At 36.2% G+C, this 22689-nt stretch overlaps 1 protein-coding gene across 2 annotated transcripts in view; it reads right to left on the bottom strand.

The window, feature by feature from the left end:
* Positions 1-1115: 1115 nt before the first annotated feature.
* TRIM33 (tripartite motif containing 33) overlaps positions 1116-22689 on the bottom strand; it is a 110728-nt gene continuing 89154 nt past the window's right edge. The window contains exons 12-20 of one of the 2 annotated variants that reach the window (XM_047725119.1): positions 17841-17973; positions 15819-15882; positions 13792-13951; positions 12034-12383; positions 10164-10287; positions 8235-8309; positions 6416-6568; positions 4953-5003; positions 1116-4873 (exon numbers count right to left, since the gene is read on the bottom strand). In XM_047725119.1, the coding sequence (XP_047581075.1) occupies positions 4661-4873; positions 4953-5003; positions 6416-6568; positions 8235-8309; positions 10164-10287; positions 12034-12383; positions 13792-13951; positions 15819-15882; positions 17841-17973 (1323 nt within the window). In that variant the 3' untranslated portion in view covers positions 1116-4660. The remainder of the gene's footprint in view (positions 4874-4952; positions 5004-6415; positions 6569-8234; positions 8310-10163; positions 10288-12033; positions 12384-13791; positions 13952-15818; positions 15883-17840; positions 17974-22689) is intronic. The other variant, XM_047725120.1, reaches the window with a different exon arrangement.

The following is a 22689-nucleotide window of genomic DNA, read 5'->3' as shown; positions in this document are numbered from 1 at the left end:
ATGTATTAAATAACCATGAAAAAGAAAATCTTGCTTTTAATACACACCAGCAAAAAACACAGGAACGGAACAATTAGAAACTGCAACCTTGTTTTAAAAAATTAAATATGATTATTTAGAGAATACAATACCACAGAAACAGCACTTTTTCTTTAAGAATCATATTGAAGGGTAATTAATTATGTGCAAAAATAATAGTTGTAGTAGTAGTAGTAGTAATAATAATAATAATAATAATAATAATAATAATAATGAGGGGAGGAGACCAGTTGAAATACTGGAAGCAAGGAACTAGTAAGGCTGTGAATTTAACCCTTTCGTGTGTATGTCTACATAGAAAATAACAGGCTTTCAGATTGCACATACCGTTTTTATAGGCTTATATACATGTTTCACTGTGATTTAAAACATAGTAAATGCCTACATTTTTCAGACCAGGAGCAGACAAGCACTTCCTTCTTAAGACTGAAATTTAGGCCACACCTGAAAGGGAATATTGCAGTGGCACCTACAAAATCATTTGAGTGCCTTCCCACATACAAATTTGGTGAATTCTAAAGAAGAGCATTTTTTACAGATTACTTGCTAGAAAAGGGCTAAACTTATTTTTGTACATTTTGTAGTATGATTATGACAAATATGTCCAAATTGACCTATTTTTGAAGATAATTTTCTCAGATATAATAAAAAATATATAAAAGACCACGAAGGCAAACACAAGGAACTAAGATGGAAGATATGTTTTACATGCATTTTGGCCAAGTAAGAAACCATCACATCCAGAGTACATGTTGAAATCTGAAATGTCTATGTAAACTGTGGCATATAAATTTTTTTTCTTAAAAAAGTACCTTCAATTTTTTTTTACTCAAATACCTACTTTTAAAAAAATATGCAACTTTCCCCAATTTTTAAAATAAAATGCCACAATATATTGTCATAAGCTCCAGCATACATTTAAATTTCTTATTTTTTAAAAGATAGACTGGGTGATATGCATACAAACTTTCCTATAAAATCACCATCTGGGAGAGGACTATGACGTGCCTATTAGGCAACAGACTTAAAGCAGTGTTATTGCTTTACTGAGGAGGAGAGAACTGTCAGAAAAATAAAAGAAAGCATCCAGGTTAAATTCAAGATCAAACTGATACACCTTGAAAACCTTGGATCATCTTCAGCAGATTATTAATACAGATGGTATGAATTAAGAATCTGATTGTTTTAATTAAGGGAGTTAGGGTGGGTGGATTTTATAAAACTACTCACCGATCCAATGCTGAGTATGCAAATAAGCAGTGTTGACTTCAACAAGAAACGAGATCTTTATATATCCTGTGTTGTGAGTGAGAATGGCTAAGGGACTTAAAAGGCCAAGGGAGAGGGGGGCCACAGCATCTATTCCCAATTTGGATACTAAGAGATTGCTGAATAACATGTGGTAGGCCAAAATCCGAGGGCACAGTCAGAAGACCTAAATCTACTGGCTTATTAACACTCATCACTAATAATTACATGGGCAGGATATCTGCTGAGGTAACTGGTAAAACCAACAATTTGCTCATTATAAACCTCTTGCTTCTACTTAAAAACATTATTTCTTTGGATCAACTAAAAACCTCAAAAATTGTTACAACAAAAAGTGAGAACTGACTTTAATATTATTTAAAATTCCTTTATATAAGACATAGAAGTCAGAAAGTACCTCGTTGATTCCAAAAAGAATAATTTCAACAAGAGATCCAATGCCTTATTATCTCTGTGGTAATGATTCGATGTTTCTATATAGATCATGACCTACAACCTAACCATACTTTGGGACACGTACATGCTTCACCTTGCAAAACAATTCCTTTACTCAGTGAATTAGCTGAGCCAAGTGCTTAAAAAAAAAAAAAAAAATTTAGGCCACCAGAACAGACTGAGGAACACTTTGCTTTTAGTGTTCTGATGGGAGATCGGAAATGAAGTATTGCAAAGTTTTCCGAGTTTTTAAGTTAACATTTAACATCTCCAAGTCTAAAATACTGTCTTTTAATAAAGAAAGAGTATTAAACTGCCTTTAGAAATTGATGTTAAATGTTTGTTTTTTTGAAATATAAATTAATAAAAAAACATGAAGACATCTGAATATCAATTTAAGCTTTTATACTTTTTCTAATGGTTATATCAGATAGTGGCTGAACAAATCAGCTTAGGAACACACGGATCAGTGTACAAGAAAAAAGCTTCCATGAAATCTAAACTTGCATTTAAGGGTAGTTTGTTGATAGCTATTTACTTAATAGTAAATCCTCAGTAGTATGAATTGTTCTTCTGTTAACAGAAACGGAGCCTATTAAATGTTGACAGTAAAGTGGCTTTTCAAAAACCAATCTTAAAAGAAAAAAAAAAATTTCACCTAACATAGAAATATCTTTAAGGGAACACATTATTTTTTAAGGCCCAAATATCAAGAAATAAATATTTACTTAAAATTTAGTTTCTCCCCCATTGGTAGAACCTATATAAAAGACTTAACTAAGAATCATGAAAAGGACTCAACTGAAGAACAAGTGTAAAATATTAGAAATCAATGGCTTGACAAAAGGAAGATATACTGCTACTCTTCACCATCCCAAATGTGCCCTAGATATGCCTGATAAACTCAAATCATAAATGTTGTAGGAAAGAGGGAAATGCACATAAATAAAGCATTTTAAAACGATTCTCTCCCTCTTTTAAGAAAACTCTTCTTAGGTATCTGAAATGTGAGTAAAATGATAAAACAGTTCGGTGTAAGTTTTAAAGCTGAACTTATAACAAAACTGAAAGAGATGCTAAAAGAAAGTCACAGAATGAAGTCAACAGCAGTAATAAAATCAACACCACTTACATACACCATCAGAAGGCCTGATTAATATTCATGTTTACCCCCCACGCTTGTTAAGAAAAGAAAAACAACCCAAAGGAATTTGTATAATAATTTCTTTAGAGCACTTTATTTGATTCAATATGCACTAAAAAATATTTACCTCAGACAATTATGCCAAATAATTTTTACTGAGTAGTCTACTGTCTGAACTGCAGAAGCCGAAGTTTTAAAAAGGCAAATGATTTGCCACAAATCTGCTGACGTCTGAAAAATACCTAATGGCAAGTCTTCTATTTTGGTCACTTTTATTCTAAGGTGTCCATACAAAAGTAGGACTAAATTTTTTAATCCAACAAAAGAGAAGCCTGTACACAGTCTAGAACACACATCTTGGATCTGAGCATCACAAATGAAGAGAAGAAAAATGAAACCAAGCCAAGGTGGTTTATCTGCCTCAGGGGCTGAACTCAGGGTAGTAAAGGTGGGTTTACTCCAGTAACCATTCAAGTGGGGATTGGCTCATTTTCAGGATTTACTTACAGGCCTCTTCTAAGTCCATTAAGCCCCCAGTCCATGCAAATGTCCCACTTGGTGGACAGATGAGTAATCTAACCCCACCGGGTTTATTTCAATAGTTTGATATTTAATAATAAGCTGCTTCTGAAGATTTTCTGAGAAGTCTGTTCTCTATTAAAATAAGATAGAACCTCAAAATATGAATGTGAACATTAGAAATAGACAGCATATATTACAAATCCATTCTTGATAGGAACATTAGTAAGAATACACATTAGCTTAAAAAACAGGCTCAGCAAATGTTGCTGATCTGCCAGAAGTTTTAGTTCACTATTTACAAATAAGACAAAGTGAAATACAGAAAATTTTACACATTTGGTAGTTGACAGATTACTGTTTGCCAATAGTGGTCTATCAGAAAACTGATATGAAGGAAGACTGGATAAGAGCCAGTTGTCACCTTCTCAATCAAATTCAAATGTACAGAAAACTAGGTTAATTTTAAAACAAACATTCTGCCTTTGATGGGAGTAACTGTATGATCAGATGGTCTGACTGGGAAGTGCAATTGTGTGGAAGTGTTTTCCTGGAAATGACTACTATAAGATCTGCTGCTGAAAAGTTACCGTATTTATTTCAGCAGACCATTAAAAGTGATTAAAATGATGATCACTGATGTTTCCTAGACTCTAGGTATAAACAGAAAATAAAACTACTGTTGAGTTCTTTAAACCAATATAAAAACTAAGGCCCAACAGCATCAAAGTGAGAAAAAAATGTCATGGCATGATTCAATGCACATCTGCACTGACATCAAAGTGGAATCTGAGCAACTCTGATTTTAGCTAGAAAACAAACCAGTATGTATGTGTGTGGAAGGGGAGACGTGAAAGTTGTTTTTAGTATCTGTGCACTCTTGTCCAAAGAAATAATTTATCAAGCGACATGACCCTCAAGTATGTACCTGTATGCCCAGCATCCTGCACCAATCAATACCACATGATCACCAACTGCCATTCTAAAGAACCATCCTCTGTAGTTACAGAAATCTTCATATCATTTCACTTTTGCTTTTTGTTTTTACTTTTAAAGTTGCAAACAGAGTTCTCTCCCCCTTTCTTGACAAGAAGTGACTTCTGTCCATTACTTCAATCTAATACTGTGTAAAAGCTATCAGCTTCTTCAAGGAGGTGCCCACTGTAGGCAGGATATTCCAGCAACACTTAAATAAAAGGTTTTCTTTTCTCTCTCTCTTTTTTTTTTTAAACAATTATTTAAGTTCATGTCATTTTACTTTATATGTACTGGTCTCTCATCTGACTTTAGGCGTTTCCTGCGGGGCTGTATAAAGTCTTCATCAGAGTCCTCAGTTACCTCACCATCATCCTCTTCCTGCTCAAACTCTGGCAAAGGTGCGAAGGTCCTGTCTGAGTAGATCTCTGTGAGTTTATCTTCAAAGTACAATGCAACTGCTTTCCCTGCCTGAGCTACTTCTGAATCAGCCTGCAAGCAAAAGATAGGAATATTCACCTGTTGGTAATGCATATTCCTTCACCAAGTTTGCATGGTCTGAAAAGCTTACCTTCAAATTAATCTCTTGTGTTTCTGCATAAACTTGAACAACTTTCATCATCTAAAAAGGATACCAGAGTCAAAAAAAAAAAAGGGAAATTATAATCCTTTCTAAAGTTATGAAACTGCATAGGATTGGCGACGAAAGTCAGCCATACTAGGGGGAACAAATTGCTATAACCAGATTAAGTGCTTTCTCAAATTCTACAGAATATGGAACCACTTTCTTTACAAAGTTCTGTTACTAAACCTACTGTGAAACCTCAAGAATGCTTTCAAATTCTGAATTAGTAAAGTCAATCGGAAATGGCGGTTGACTGAATATATCAATCTCACGAAGACAAAAAAACTAATCATATAAGAAATGTTGCTTTTTAAAAACTGCCAAACCATCAACAAACCACTTAGAATTCTATCTGTATGGCAATTTGTTAACCATAAATTATTTAATCATTGCTAAAGCAGATAAAATGTGTCTTCTTCCTTGCAGATGTTAGCTACAATTCATAAAAGCACATTTATTTGAAAATAATCTAACTGGATTAGAAAGTAAGACAAAAAGTGGAACTATATCAATTTTAAGTTCAAGTGAGTAAGGTTTTACTATACTTTCTGTGGTATACTGCTACACTATACTTTTAACCTTAAGGATTCTTTTTTTCCAAATATTAAAAAGGTCATCTAGATGCTTCCAGAGGTAGCTATGAGTATATGTTAAATGATTTGATGTCCTTTTAGTAATAGTCATATGGCACCAAATTTCACCAGTAATAAAGATATTTTACTACTGAGGTTTCTAAAGATTTTGTAGATTCTTATCTAATTCCATTTTCTTCTCATAGAATAATGAAAATCTTCTCTAACAGTAAGAGACTTGCCTTTTCTCAAAGAAAACAAAACAATTTCCTTGAAGAAGTGAGTCATATAGTATATTTTTCCTCAAGGAGAGCCCATCCTTATCCTCAAAAAAAAATACACAACTGAAGTTAATAAAAGTCATATTGCTGAGATTAGAAAACTCAACATTATATACTCTATATACTCTGGGCTACTATTCAAGATGAGCCACCAGAAATTAGTTTATGATTTCAGGGTTCTGCATTTAATAGGTTAACATTATTAACCTACATTAATAATAAAACCAGTACAAGTGCCTTTCCTAAATGAACCCCAAATATAGACTACTTAATAATCATTTTCCATATACTTAACTACAGCCTACTCTCTATACTTGTATATGTCAACTCTCAACTTCAAAAAGGTATATCCAATATACTTCCAATTATACATAGTAAACTTTCTTCATTAGAGCTGTGGATGCAATCAAATTTTACTTTTGACACAACTGCAGGAGAAAAAGAATTTTCAATCAAATTAGAAAAATCTCTTAGCAGGAAAAATATAATAAAAAAATAAACAAGCAAAAACCAAAAACTAATAATCCAAGACTTTATAGTTTGGAAGCTAACATACTTCATTAAACCTTTCACAGTTCTTGAAGATCAAACGGACATCAGCCACAAAGTCATCTGGGACTTGGTAGTGTTGGGAATGTTTTTTCTGAAGCTTCTTTTTCACGGTGGATAAATCCATTGGTTTCTTTATAATTTTATAGTAGTTTGGTATCTAAAGAAACAAGTAAATAAGAATAGCTAAGGATTCTCCAAAAATGCCAAACTGTTTTATTTGAAAATGTACAGCATATATTAATTACTGAGCCAGCTACTTGCAAATTTTAGGTATAGTGAAGGTATTTTAAATCTTATGCCCCAATCATATATCATAGAACCCAAATCATATTCAGAATCTGTGGCAGTCTTAATGGTTATGAAGGCCTCAAAGCTCTATCTGTGATAAGGAGATTTGGAAAGAACGCAATCAGCAAGGCTAGCCAACATTAGTGTTAAGGACACACCTGGCTCATCAGAATATTATGACATCTGAAGAGTTTTTTTTTTTTTTTAAAGAAAAGAAAATATAAAAACAAAATTTATTATTATCCTTAGAATGTTGTCTTTTAGAGGCTATAACTTTATACCACAAAGAACTCTAGACATAAAACAACAGAGGGAGAAAGAGGATAAGTAACACAAGAAAAAATTTTATTAACCCTTTAATGATCATGCCAGAGAGAGTTCTGGCCCCAACTTTTAGCCAAAAAGTTGTATTCTTGAGAAACAATTGAACTTGGAGAAGCTATTTAAACAGTTCACAAAAACAAATATTCAAAAGTTATTTTCTACTGTAAAATCCCTATACTTAAAGACAAACTTCCTAGTATCAGATGGTTACTATTTGTACAAAACATATTCCTGTGTCTAGGGCTTTTGTGCTTTAAAATTCATTTTTGAGCCTACCCAGTAAACAAGTCTACTATTTAATATTTACAGGCCAGGCATTCAACAATGTCTTAATTCAACAAATGATGGTGAGCAAATGTATATAGCATATTCTCATTCCATTTATGAAGCCTGAGCACCCATGATATTCCTTTTCCTATGGGACTTTAAAGCTTTTATTCCTAACAAAAGTCTCCTTTAAGATAAACAAAGAGCACTGACTTGCAAAATTTCCAGTCCTTTCTTAATCTTGACTTTTTGTAAAGAGGGCTTATCTTCATAAGATAAGAGCCAGTGTGAAAGCTTCAATTTTACATTTTTATTCAAATTAATACTTACATAGAGATTGTTTTCTCCCCAAGGTACAGAGCCTAGAATCATAGAACTGGAATTTTAGAAATATTTCAGTCCAGTACTCCCACTGTATGTTTAAAAAGGTAAAGGCAGAAAATTAAGAAATTTGCCCAAAGTTTTAAGGCTAGTTAATGGCAGAACTGGGAGAAGTTAAGTATTCTGACTCTTAGTCCAAGATTCTTTCCATTACACCTATATCCCTTATGTCCATTTTAAAAGTGAAAGAGAACACAGAAGTTAAATTCATTAGTTTTTCATGACAGCAACAAAACCTTTAAAAAACAAAATGCAATTTTTGACAAGTGAATCACACATCCATAAGAGCCCTAATAAAATTTTGGATTAATAAATACTTAAAACATTATCAGGTACTGATAATTACAGCAGGTATTACGGTAAAATATTCTATAAAGGTATCCTATGTGTTCTTGAAATATCCAAAATGGGGTAAGAAATAGCATTAGAGAAGGAAACTTGAACCTTGGAGAGGCTGAGATTATTCAAGAAGACTGAGATGAGAAGCCTTAAGACCAGAGCCAATATTCTCAAGTCTTATACCAACCTTCTTCACTAGAGAGGTCATAAAGTGAACAACTCACCGAAGCAGGAACCGGCTCCTGGAATTCAATACTTAATTCATGGCAATAGAGGTAAAGCAGAAGTCGTTCACATTTCTGGACCAAAACAAAGAAAGGAAAACACATGAAATGTTTATTCCCCTAATAAGATATTCTTAAGAGAACTTTATCACTACAAAGCCTTATTACAACAAACTCAACATATGCCTCCTATATACTGACTTATCTAAATACACATACCCAAAGAAAACCATCTTGTTTCCCTTGCTTTCCATTTAGTTTTTATTTTATTTTATTTTATTTATTTGACAGAGAGAGATCACAAGTAGGCAGAGAGGCAGGCAGAGAGAGAGGAAGGGAAGCAGGCTACCTGCTGAGCAGAGAGCCTGATATGGGGCTTGATCCCAGGATCCTGGGATCATGACCTGAGCCGAAGGTAGAGGCTTTAACCCACTGAGTCACCCAGGGACCCCTCCCATCTAGTTTTGAGACTATCTTCTATTCTACTTTTAGAGAATTTATTGAAAATAGAGGGCGGCTTTTATTCTTAGACGATGACTAAGGTAATTTATCTACTACTGACTATTTACAGAGACGGAAAGGAGTCATAAAAGCAACATAGCATTCTGCGTAAAAATTCATAGATTACTAGGTAATCCTCTAAATCTAGTAATTAGGATTAGCTAGTAACCTTTTTTTTTTTTTTTAAAGATTTTATTTACCTATTTGACATAGAAACAATGAGAGAGGGAACACAAGCAGGAGGAATGGGAGAGGGAGAAGCAGGTCTCAAGCTGAGCAGAGAGCCTGATGCAGGTCTTGATTCCAGGACCCTGAAATCATGACCTGAGCTGAAGGCAGATGCTTAACGAGTGAGCCACCCAGGCACCCCAGGATTACCTCATTATCTATAGTAATCTTTAAATTACTGCTTTTGCTATTTTCTGATGCAAGAAGGACACATATTATTCTTTCTTTTCCTGAAATGATGCCATGCAGGTCTAAAATTAAATACAAACTATGTCTTCTCAATACAATTCCAGAATTTTTTATACGGTCAAAAGTAAACTGAAATGCATTTTACATTTATAGTTTTCATTTACTTAAACTTCTTTTAATCCAAGTCCGTACACACTAAACAGATGTTAGAGGGGGATTCTGCGAGTACATACACCAGATCAGAGCCAAATGTAACTGTAATGACCAGAGAGATTTTGTTTTTGGAGAAGAGACTATAGACCACATCAGCAGAAATCTGAGTGAAATGAGGAAAGGATTCTGGATTTCATTTTTAATGACAGAAAGCTATTACAGGAAGTGACAGACTTGTTTGTATTTTTTTTTTTAAATACTATGTAGGACCGCCTGGGTGGCTCAGTCAGATGGGTGTCCCACTCTTGATTTTGGCTGAGGTCGTGGTCTCAGGGTTGTGGGATCAAGCTCTGGGTTGGGCTCTGCATGGAGTCTGCTTCAGATTCTCTCTCCCCCTCTTCTTCTGCCCCTCCCCCCATTGTGCTCTCTAAAATCTTACCAAAAAAAAAAAAAGAATACTACATACAGTACAGAAAACTACAGTATAAAGAGTCAAGAGTAAACTCAGGGAGTCTGAGTGAAGTTTATTATGACAGTGCAGATGAACCACCATGATGGCTATCTCAGAAGGTGATGGTGAGGACAAGTAAGAAAATTGTATTATGGTCATTCCTGATCTTTCACTAGATTTCTGGCTTGTGCAACAGAAATAAATGGTGGTACCATTTAATGATGGGAAATACTGGAGAAGAGTGCAGTTTTTACATTGTTATTTGCTTGTTTATTATTTATGTTTTTTTGAAATCTTGCTTTTGGTTGGGACATGTTAAGTATGAGGAAGCTGGATGTAAAGTCTCCAGTGTATAGCCAGACAACTACAGAATCCCTAATAATAAATCCCACTTATATGACACTTACCCTTTGGTCCACGGGGCTTAACCCTTGTGCAGTTTTCCCCTTCTTACTATGTTGCAAATTATCACAATCATATTCAACTTCTGGTTTCCCAATATCTCTGCAAAATGTGCATATCCAGTCCCCACTAAAGAGAGAAACAGGCAATTAGTCCCTGTAATTATAGCAAAACCCATGCTAGAGAAGCTAGTTCTTTGGAAGTAAGTCTCCAGTTTGTTTTCTTTCCTTCCACGGTTTTTGAGGGGAAGAAAGGCTCCATTCTTGTCAAATCTCAAAGTTGTCTGATAAAAGCTTCCCAAAACTTTTCCCAGTCTTCAATTAATTATTTTCTAGAACGCTTTATAAAACTGTAGCCCTGCATTTCAAAAGCAATCTCTTCATAACACCAAGTTGAGGGTTAGTACTTACAGCATAAGACTGACTGTCAACCCCATTACTATCTCACAATAACCCCACACTCACAAAAAAGTAAAGAGTACGGGTTATGGAACTCCTCAGGTATCCCATACTGGTATGGCATGTATTAAATATGCCAAAAATAAAACAATTCTTCTTCATGACCAGTCAAAAGCCAAGAATACACATCTCCATAAGTACAAACACATGTACATATACCCCTTACCTTTTAAATTTGCTCAGTCTATAGTTTGTTTACATCAGGATTTCCATCAAACCATAAATTCTAAAATGGTTCATTCCCAGTAATTCTTCCCTTCTCTCCCCCACCATAAAGAAACTCTAAGTCTTGAGACCATCCTAGTCTTTTCCAATAGTTCCAATTCCTTCCAAAGTATCAGCCTTTGAGAGGAAGCATTCAGTGGCAAAATTCTAACATTCCAGCAGATGTTACTACCCAAAGGGAAGAAAAATATGAAAAACCTTAATTACAACATTAAAATGTCAATGCTTTTTTTCTATAAAAGAGTAAAATAAAAGAAGGCCCTTGTTACATCTCTGGCAAATGACTGTACCTCTCTTAAGACCTAGGTAAGAGTTATGATTCTTCAGAAAAATATTCTGGCACTGTTTATATAGCCAGTATTTTTCTAATCCAAAAGGTTAAATTATTCAAAATGGGTAGCATTTACTCAACTAAAATCACTGCTTCTCAGGAATCTGAGAGGAAATGTGAATGTTTTATCTACAGGCAGAAAAAAGTTGGGCTTTCCCAAGAACACTATTTATTGTCACTTAAAAGGGTTATTTGGGGGTAAGGGTTTGGGAAGAGGGAAACTGGTCTACGAAATCAACTGGAGACAAAATGGTGTGAACACAACTTGTTAAATGAGAAATGTGCACACAGTGCCCCAGGCTGGCACTACCAGTTAACTGCTTCCAGGGGTCAAGAGGACGCAATACCTAAAAATATTCAAGCTGTGAAAAGCTTTTTTACAAAGTACTTTTTCCTTTAAAATGCCTTTCAAGAGCTTTCAAACTTCAGAATAATAGGTTCTAGGTGAGAAACAACAGAGCTGCCTCCCACCGAATAGTATTCTTAAGTGAAATTATTATAGACCCTATTAAGATTGATGGCAATAGATAAAAAATTCAGTTTCAATAGGAAATTGACTAACTTCTCCAACACCCCAGACCTCTCTCATAATTTAGAGTTTTATCTACTTTGCTTATACTAAGTATAAACTGAAGGCCAGGAAACAGTCTACTTTTTATCATTCATACACTACTTAAATCTTGGACATTTCACCATTCAGCTATCAGTTTCTCTAGAAGGTACTATCAAAGGAATAACAGGCTCCCTGTTTTACAGAAACAGTATGCGTTGGTTAGGAAGGCCATCTGCAGGGACAACTTTGTTTATATTTTAGCCTATAAAAATAAACAAGAACAAAAAAATCAACTATTTCACTGGTACCTTGGAAAGCTAAGAAGTGTTGGAACATGACAAGTTAGATGAAAGACCTTTGGACATTTTTCACAGCACAAGAGATCCCCTCCATTTTGGCAGACAGCACACCAGTCTTCATTTGGATCATCATCTTTGCTACTGCCATCTCCTCCAATCCTTGACGACCTGTGCATGAGGCTTCGAATCGGGGACTTTCCATTAACAAGGCTGCTGAGCCCTGACTGTTTGCAGCTTTCATTTGTATCTGCAGGTTCGGTTTTCACATGGTTTTCCAGGCTTGCTAATGCATCCAACTCACTCTCCAGATGCAGGTTGGTTGAAAGAGGTGGTGTCAAGCTACTCTCAGGACTGCTCAACTAAAACAAAACGAGGACAAATTCTTAAACAATCATTTAATCCTTAGCGTATGCAGTGTGCATGTAACTTAAGAATTATGTCAATACACATATACATAACTTAAAATTAATTTGGAAATGACATTAGTGACAGAAAGGAAAGAAAATAAACCCAAAATTATTAGGCATGTTAATTTATGATTTTATAGCGCACTCTAATATTGGTTCACTTGGATAATAAGAAAATTAATCAAACTGTTAAACACACTGATTGTAAAGTGAGCACAGGGTTATACTTTTCCCACAAAGAGCTGATTATGACCTATTTTTCACCCAAGAATCTGTTGCATAGCTTTTAAGAAATGTTATTCTGGGGGCGCCTGGGTGGCTCAGTGGTTAAAGCCTCTGCCTTCGGCTCAGGTCATGATCTCAGGGTCTTGGGATCGAGTCCCGCATCGGGCTCTCTGCTCTGCAGGGAGCCTGCCTCCTCCTGTCTCTCTCTGCCTGCCTCTCTGCCTACTTGTGATCTGTCTGTCAAATTAAAAAAAAAAAAAAAAAAAAAAAAAAAAAAAAAAAAAAAAGAAATGTTATTCTGCCTACTTATCATCATTTTACTAAAGTAAGAAGATTGTGAAAATGGTAAAGAAATCTTTCACCACCCTTCTGCACCCAGTTTTCTGCGGGCACTTTCTAAATCGGATACTGGATGATGGGACACTACTCCAAATACAAGGCTAAATCCCTTTACTCTCAAATATACATATACTGTGTTAAATATGCTAATACCTCCAACCTGAAATGTCTATACGCTAACCAAGCAGAAAAAGACACCTAAGCCTGGGCAGGAAGAAAAAACCAAGATCAAAATTTACTGCTGGGGAGTGGGGGGTGTCAGCACAGGAGGAGGAAGAGAAGGAGGCCTTCCTTCATTCTATATTATAAATTTTATAAAATGTTCTACCTGAAAAACTTAAATGGTTAATAATTCATAAGCCAAAGGCAATCTTCCCATCACACAACTCTTTGATCATTAAACTTCTTTCACGTCAGCAGTCCTAATCCTGAACTCACAGATCCAGGAAAATAGTAAAGGATCTTTTGTGGCCTGAGACTCAATGTGACTGTTGAGATGACTAATGAAGTCAAAACAAAATAGAACCCAATTTAGAATCATGGCAAAAATACTGACCAATAACAAACTAAAAGATCATTTCAAATGAATCCTTAATACAATTAAACCTTTTGTGACAAATTACAGCTGACACTTAGAAGAAAAACTTGAATTACAGAGATATTTGGATTATACCAGGCATAAATATCCAAAAATAATTAAGTGTCCGTAGAACCACTATTCAGTCTAATATGCAGAGATGGAAGAATCCATGAAATGGCCTCCTTGAATCCCTGACAGGCCCCAGTAGGAGCTTACCATGCAGGCACTCCTCCTGCCGTCCTCTGTCTTTTCTTGTTTCACAGCTCCTGAAAAGCTACATACTTCATCTTCAGTCCCAGGTTCTTGCTTGACCTTCACTTGATCAGACTTGAAACTAAGACCGGTCTTCTCAGCAGTTCTTCCTGATGACCCACAGCTAATAAAAAACAATTTAAAAAGTCAAATGTGCTTCTATAATATACATAAAATCAATTATATGAAAAGTAATATTCATTAAAGTGAAAAGAACCAACTTTCTAGAAGATAAAGACACCTTATAATGCAGGTAAAAGAAGTGTGATATAAGCATAGCTTCAGATTCTTTAAAAACGTGTATCAAACTTTCAGAAGAACCTAAAAACGTTTTTATGGTGTGAGGCACTTATACTAAGTCATTAAAGAAATCCAGTAAATAACCATTTTCCCAGACTAGTTAATATAGAATGTTAGCAATTGCTTTTCTCTATAAAAGTAATTTCGATTCTTCTCTGCCCCCAAACTAATGAAGAAAACAGCATTAATAATAGTAGTTCATGAAGCCCCCTCAAAGTAAACTCTATTTTAGCTTTTGAGGACAGGAAATTGGGAGAAGAGAATAACAAGTAGTAAACAACCCAGAATATCCTTATTTGAATCAACAAAATGATAGGTTAAGAGGACAGGTCTATGACTCATCAGTTCTATCTAGACCACAAAGCAAAACCACTACCGAGAGAAGTGAGTAACTGGTAAGACTGCAGTGCTACTGAGAATGAACACCTTTTTCACTCAATTACTCAAGTACTCAAAGTACTTTTCTTTTCAAAGTACTGATTATTTATTTAAGGTATAATTAAAAAGTCAAGCAAGTATTTAATAGCACTAGTCTTCAAAATGCACACAAACCCAAATTTAAAAAAAAACATGTAGCTTAAATCTTTCCTGCATCGTACTAAGTTATTCAAACTAAAGTATAAAAATCAGGCAACATTTACACATTTATTCTATCTTATGTTAATACACTCCAAATACCATCCCATTTCTTAGCTATGTCTACCAAAAAGGCATAACAAAAAAATCAGCAGCAGCTAGTGTCCCTAGTGCCCAGAAGACTGTCTCTAAGCACTATTTCCTCACTAATACAACCAAGATTTCTTAGAAAAATGGTGGGCTCTAGGCCTGAGGCAGGAAATATGTTAAGACAAACCTGGAACATCATTTCCGAACAAGAAATAAGGAAGCTTTCAAAGACTACTGGGGTTATACCAAAGGCCTAGGAAGCCAAACTGAAGCCAAAGACTGAACAATATAACCCTTCAATAAAAATAACATCTTTAATAGTTAGTAATATATAAAATGTTTAAATATATGAGTTCATGAGATAATAAAAACTCACTGGTCCCTGTTGGAAGGTGCTGGGAATCAACTATTATGCAAACAGAAATAAAGAGAAAGAATCTCTTCTGCCTGTCCTATAACCAAATAGCCAGTGACAGAAAAGTTTCTCTTTCTAGAGATATTCTAAACTGGTACACAAAAAGAAATAACACAATAATTAAAATGCCACTATTTTTCAACTAGTTAGAAAAAAAAAAAGAGCTAGGCAAAGATCAATTAACGGTGGCTGGTCACAAACAAAAACCGCCAAATATTAGATGCCCCTGATGGACGTACATGCCACCATCAATGAAGTATTCTTCTTGCCTCGACTTCCCCCTGCTCAAAATTATCAACACTAAGGAAAAAAACAGCACATACTCTATTTAAATGATAAGCTGGGGAAAACTCTGTATGGGAAACAATATATTTCTTCAACATATAAATAGATTTTGATGTCAATATATCCGCAGATGGCCATGGTTCAAAATAATCCAGACCAGGGAGGAATGTATGGGAACACAGAAGATGTAAGACTGGCTATAACTTGGTAATTGTCGAAGCCAGGTGATAAGCATAAGAGTTCAATGTAATTTTCTACTTTTTAAAATACATATTCAAAATTTTTCTTAAGGGGGAAAAAAATTACTAATAATGTTAATACTCACCTGCCTCGACTGCCAGTACTAGAGGTACTAGGGGGTCTCACAGGTGTGTGAGAATTGGATAAACCTAGAAAATAATACATCAAAATGAGTATCAATGCAGATAAGAAGATTCAGAATTCCACCTAGTATTTATAGAATTAAAGATGACTATAATGCAATTTAGCAATTCTTGGAAATCAGACCTAGCCTTAGTGTCAAAATCAGGGATGGCATGTATAACCCTTGGCAGGGCAGACATCAACCAGTTTCTGTCACCTGAGCCCAGACAGGATTCTCAGAATCCTCCTCAGAGCAACAATATCCAATCAATGAGAACTATCAGGTCAAGAGAAAGCTATTTGCCATCTTGCCATAAGCCATCTGGTAAATCTCCTACTTAGAGTCCCAGTAATTATTCATTCTTTTAGAAGCCCTGGATTAATTATATTAAACTTTAAAAATTCTACAACTAAAAATCATATTAATGGTGCATCTCATGAAAGACTGACATCTAAATTTGAACTATTTTTACTCAAGAAATAATGAGGTGGTCTGTTTCAGTAAGAAGTAAGTTACATTTAATTTAAACCAAAAAAATAAACTCCATAACCACTTCTGCACTGTCAATCTGTTCAGAGTTGCTTTAATCATTCATTCATAACTGGGTCAACAAAACAACCAGGTTTTGGAAGAGATTTATATCTCATAGAGTTGACTAATCACAACTTTAATAGTTTCCAGTAAATTTTTGTTTTAAAATTGCAATTTGAAAATTTACTTGTCTTTCCTCAACTTTTTAATTTTTTCACTATCTTATAAATCATAAACATGGGATGAAACCAAAGAACTCTTCAACTGACCATCTGTATCGTAAAATACAAGCAAATGCATCTACAAATCCTAGCAAAGAATCTGAAAACTGCTGGGGGTTGAGGGAGGGGTAATTAATAGCTCTGAACAGTGTATACTACAGATACATATATTACTTCAGTTAGCTGAAAACGGTCAACCGTATTTGAAGAAATATAGTTAGAAAGAGCCATCCAAAAAGAAAGTATGATTTGATACTATGATGGTCAATTTTATATATCAATTTGGCTAGAATATAGCTACCTGGTTGTTTGTCCAAACACCAATCTAGATGTTGCTGTGAAGGTATCTTTAGATGTGATTAACATTTTAATCACTTGAGTTTCTGCCTAAACCAATTAAGCTCCACAGTGTGGGTGGATCTCATCCAATCAGGTGAAGACCTTAAGAGAAAGGACTGAGGTCCCCAAAAGAAGAAATTCTGCCTCCAGACTCAACCCTGTAACATTTACTTTGCCCTGGGTCTCCAGCCTGTTAACCTGCCCTATAGCTTGCCAGTCCTAACAATCATGTGAGCCAATTCCTTAAAATCTCTCTACACACACACACCCCTCCTATTGGTTCTGTTTTTCTGGAGAACCTAATACATATACGGTTGACCCTTAAACAACTTGAGAGTTAGGGGCATTGACCTACCCCCCCAATTGTGCAAAAAACACATATAACTTTTGACTCCCTAAAAACTTTACTGATGGGGCGCCTGGGTGGCTCAGTGGGTTAAGCCGCTGCCTTCGGCTCAGGTCATGATCTCAGAGTCCTGGGATCGAGCCCCGCATCGGGCTCTCTGCTCAGCAGGGATCCTGCTTCCTCCTCTCTCTCTGCCTGCCTCTGCCTGCTTGTGATCTCTGTCTGTCAAATAAATAAATAAAATCTTTAAAAAAAAAAAAAAAAAAAAACTTTACTGATAAGCCTACTGTTGACCAGAAGCCTTAGGATAATATAAACAGTCAATTAACACATGTTTTGCATGGTACGTATATTATATTCTGTATTCTTACAGTAAAGTAAGCCAAAGAAAATGTTATTAAAAAACCATAAGGAAGAGAAAATACACTTACAGTACTACATTCTCTGAAAAGAATCTACGATATGTGGACCTGTGCAGTTCAAACCCGTGTTGTTCAAGGGTCAGCTGTAAAAAAAGAAACAAGCCAGTGCCTTTGATGGCTTTACCTGATGATCCTGGAGACAGGGCAGAGGGTCCTGGGGAGGGATTCATGGTGCTTGTAGGCTGTGGGGGTAGATGACTGCCTGAGATGTATCTACTTAGTAGATTATCTAAACTACTTGAACCAGCATCTTCCAACTAAAAAGAAAGAATGAAATGATAAATTTGCTTTGATTAAAGCAGAGGAGAAGTTATTAATTTCATTAGTATAACTGCTTATGTTCACAGTTACTAACAAACAGATCATTTGATCAAACTTGGCTTACTTGTTGCTTCCTTAGCCTCTCCTGAGGACCCACATAGTTTAAAGTTTTTGTGAACAAAGTTATAATTAATACTTTTCAGCAAATACCTGGGGCAGTTCAAGACGAAACCTAACAATTCACTAAATCCTTCATGCTCTACTATGAAAATAAAATCGCTTTGACAAACTGACTCTTGCTTTTTCTCAATGAAGAACCCTATTTATCAGCATCCTCCTCCATCTGGTCATCCTCTCTCTATTTCAGCATTCACAGTCCTGCCAGAATCACCACCTGAACAGAAATTTAATCACATCAGTGCCTAACTTGAAAGCTTTGAAAAGATTTTAGACTTGGGGCGCCTGGGTGGCACAGTGGGCTGAGCCTGCCTTCAGCTCAGGTCATGATTTCAGGGTCCTGGGATCAAGCCCCGCAATGGGCTCTCTGCTTAGCAGGGAGCCTGCTCCCCCCCATTCTCTGCCTGCCTCCCTGCCTGCTTATGATCTGTCAAATAAATAAATAAAATCTTTTAAAAAATAAAATAAATAAAAAATAAAAAACCAAAAAGATTTTAGATTCAAAATAAGGCCCTCAGCCTGGGATATAATGCCCCTTATAACCTGGGGCAGCCCACAGAAGAACTGAGCCGTTTTCTCACTTACAAGCAACGTGGTAGGTTAAAGCCAGAGGACCAAGCATCCTAAACATCAGTTTCCTCTCTTTAAAACCTCCCACTACACTGAAGAACTGTAATGACGAAATAGGAAATATTTATGTAAGAAACAGTAAATACTATTTAATTATGAAAATTACCTTAGGAAAAATTACACTACTTACTACTTACACTACTCCGTAAGAGACGGTCAAACTATTCCTAAATAATGCCAATCTTGAATATGGTCTAACTTGTGCCCATACTTGCCCCTTTTAAGCTTCTCTCCCACTAGAAGCAGATTACCTCTTATGCAAATCTACTTCTTATTCAAGACAGAAAACTGAACACATACCTTTACTTCTTGCTCTCCTTTCCTCTCAAAATTACACTGATCTCATGGTTATAAAAACAGGAAAGGATGCCGTCAAAGTGGAAACTTTGAAGAAAATTATAGAAATATAGCAAGGTAGAACTGGATTGATAGAAAAATGATCAAAATAAGCAGGTCACAATATATCACAGCCAAGGGAGGAGGACTCTGAACAGTAAATAAGCCTTTCTCATTAAAGCCCTTAAAAACCCTCATGTTAGAAACATAAAGGGCTGAAGGTGATAGCAGGCAGTGGGCTCATTGGGAGGCAATTAAGGAATATCAGGAGTTGTGCCTGTCTGGTGATCACAACTGTTGGCCAAGAATTCACTTGTAAGCTGTAACTATAGGAGAATTCCTAGCTGCAACTAATCAAGTGGAGGGTTTCTAAAGAGGGGGAGCTCCTAATATGGGCCACAGCTGGAAGCTGGACAATGTCACACCTGAACACAAAGGAGGAGGGGATGATTTAAAACAGACATGAGGGGGGGGCGCCTGGGTGGCTCAATGGGTTGGGCCGCTGCCTTCGGCTCAGGTCATGATCTCAGGGTCCTGGGATCGAGTCCCGCATCGGGCTCTCTGCTCAGAAGGAAGCCTGCTTCCCTCTCTCTCTCTCTACCTGCCTCTCCGTCTACTTGTGATCTCTCTCTGTCAAATAAATAAATAAAATCTTTTTTTTTTTTTTTTTTTTTTTTTTTTTTTTTTTTTTTAAAGATTTTATTTATTTATTTGACAGAGAGAGATCACAAGTAGGCAGAGGCAGGCAGAGAGAGAGGAAGGGAAGCAGGCTTCGCTGCTGAGCAGCGAGCCCGATGCGGGACTCGATCCCAGGACTCCGGGATCATGACCTGAGCCGAAGGCAGCGGCTTAACCCACTGAGCCACCCAGGCGCCCCAATAAATAAAATCTTAAAAAAAAAAAAACAAAACAAAACAAAAAAAGAACAGACATGAGGGGCACCTGGGTTGAGCCTCTGCCTTCGGCTCAGTTCATGGTCTCAGGGTCCTGGGATTAAACCCCGCATCAGGCTCTTTGCCTGCTTCCCCCCGCCCGCTCTGTCAAATAAATAAATAAAATCTTAAAAAAAAAAAAAAAAGACACGAAAGTCCCAGGTTACCTAGAACTCTACCACCAGTCCTATACTTTACCTGCAATTTGTATCTCTGGCCAGATAGATAGGCCTAAGGCTAGAAGAGTGGACAGATTCTGAAGAGGCAAACTGGAAGTACATAAAAGGGCCCCCATGACATCACTACAGCCCCCAATAAGGAAATGCTAGCTGACACATTCACTCCCAGGCTTCACTAGACATGGGTGAAGAGTCAGCATTAATAAAGTTATAAGTCTAACTGGAAAAACATTAATTCACTTATTAATTCAATGTTCTTTGAACATGTGTTATATAACTAACTTCTATTAATTAAAAGGAAAAAGACAATCCAGAGAAGAAATACAAATCATCAGTGAACCTAAGAAAAGGCAACCATGCAAACAAATAAAAGAAATGTAATCAAAAGAAATCAATAATATTGTTTTACCTATCAGATTGGTAAAGATGGGGAGAAAAGACTGATTCATTTAGTTAGTACTAAGAGCACAGTGCAGAAATGGGTACCCCATAACATTTAAGTTTACATATGAATATCAGAAATACATAGTTTCCCCAAAACTTCATAATATCCAATACAGTATCCAGATAAATAGTTACTACGTATGCCAAATACAAAAAATTCTTTATAAAGAATAAACCATTAGAGGGGCGCCTGGGTGGCTCAGTGCGTTAAGCCTCTGCTTTCAGCTCAGATCATGATCCCAGGGTCCTGGGATCGAGCCCTGCATCGGGCTCTCTGCTCAGCAGGGAGCCTGCTTCCCCCTCTCTCTGCTTACTGCTCTGCCTGCTTGTGATTTCTATCAAATAAATAAATAAAAATCTTTAAAAAAAAAAAAAAGAATAAACCATTAGAATAAATATCTATCGGGGCACCTGGGTGACTCAGTCAGTTAAGCATCCAACTCTTGATTGCAGCAAGGGTCATGATCTCAGGGTCCTGGAACTGAGCCCTCTGTCAGGCTCTGCGCTTAGTTTGGAGTCTGCTTAAGATTTTCTCTCCCTTTCCCTCTGCTCCCTCCAACCCACTCACACACACTTTCTCTCAATACAATCTTAAAAAAAAGAGAACATTACATCTATTAATTATAATCTAATCTCAACAGAATCTAATATTCATTTATGAATTCAAAAAGTATTCAGGCTCATCATCTATCACCTCAAGGTATAAATTACAAACATTCATTATCACTATGCTGGAAATGGACAGTAGAGCAAAATAAAATACAATTTACTCTGAGAGAATTCTATTTAGATCAACTTCTAATCCTGGATGGCTGTCATGACTACCATATTAAGATAAATCAACAAATATCCAAAACTGCCTTTGAATTTACTTCTGAGTTGCATTACATAGTTAATGCTACCTTGTCTACTTCCTGTGTAGCCCCCACAAGGTTTCTTCTTACTACACCATGGCAACTACAGGATAGGAGAAAAAGTAAGTGATTCTTAAAGAGAGGACAGGTTTCTTTCCCTTTCTGTTCTTGGTTTGTTTGGTTAACTACTTCCTACTATAGCTGTGTTTTCATGGTAACTACCTCTAGTTTTAAAAGTACCTGACGGTAACAGGTGTTGGTAAGAATGTGTAGAAACTGAAATCCTCACACACTGTTGGTGGGAATGCAAAATGGTGCATCCACTGTGGAAAAGTTTGGCAGTTCCTCAAAAACTTATACAATATATGACACAGTAATTTCACTCCTAGAAATTTACCACAGAGAACCAATAACCTGTGTTCATACAAAAACTTGTATAAGTAAGTTCATAGCATTATTCCTTACCAGTCAAAAAGTGGAAACCCAAATGTCCACAACTGATGAGCCCATGAACAAATGTGGCATATCCATACAATGGAATATTCAGACATAAAAAGGAATTAAGTACTGATGCAGGCTACAACAAGGATGGACCTACAAAACACTGCGAAGTGAGAGAAGCAAGGCACAAAAGGCCATATATTATGTAATTCCGCACATGCAAAATGTCTAGAAGAGGCAAAACCATAGAAACATAAAGTAAATTAATGGCTTCCGGAGATTGGGAAAGAGGGAAATGTGATTGCTAATGGATAGTCTTTTGGGGTAATAAAAATGTTATAGAAATAGTGGTAATGGTTCACAATCTTGTACATATACTAAAAATGTTGAATTGTATATTTTTAAAAATTGGACTTTCTGGTATCTGAATTATATCTCAATTTTTAAAAGTAGGTGATGGGGCACCTGGGTGGCTCAGTGGGTTAAGCCTCTGCCTTCAGCTCAGGTCATGGTCTTGGAGTCCTGGGATCGAGCCCAGCATCTGGCTCTCGGCTCAGAGGGGAGACTGCTTCCCCCACTGCCTCTCTGCCTACTTGTGATCTCTGTCAAGTAAAATAAAATCTTTAATAAAAAAAAAAAAGTAGGCGATAAAAAGGAAAGTCTGATTATGATGCCCAGCTTTTCAAAGATAGGTAGCATCTATATTTCCTCCATCTGGT

Source organism: Lutra lutra, chromosome 4, assembly GCF_902655055.1.
Source record: "Lutra lutra chromosome 4, mLutLut1.2, whole genome shotgun sequence".
Taxonomy (NCBI): domain Eukaryota; kingdom Metazoa; phylum Chordata; class Mammalia; order Carnivora; family Mustelidae; genus Lutra; species Lutra lutra.
The sequence above is the reverse complement of the archived record's forward strand: the minus strand, read 5'-3'. Positions and strand labels throughout refer to the sequence as shown.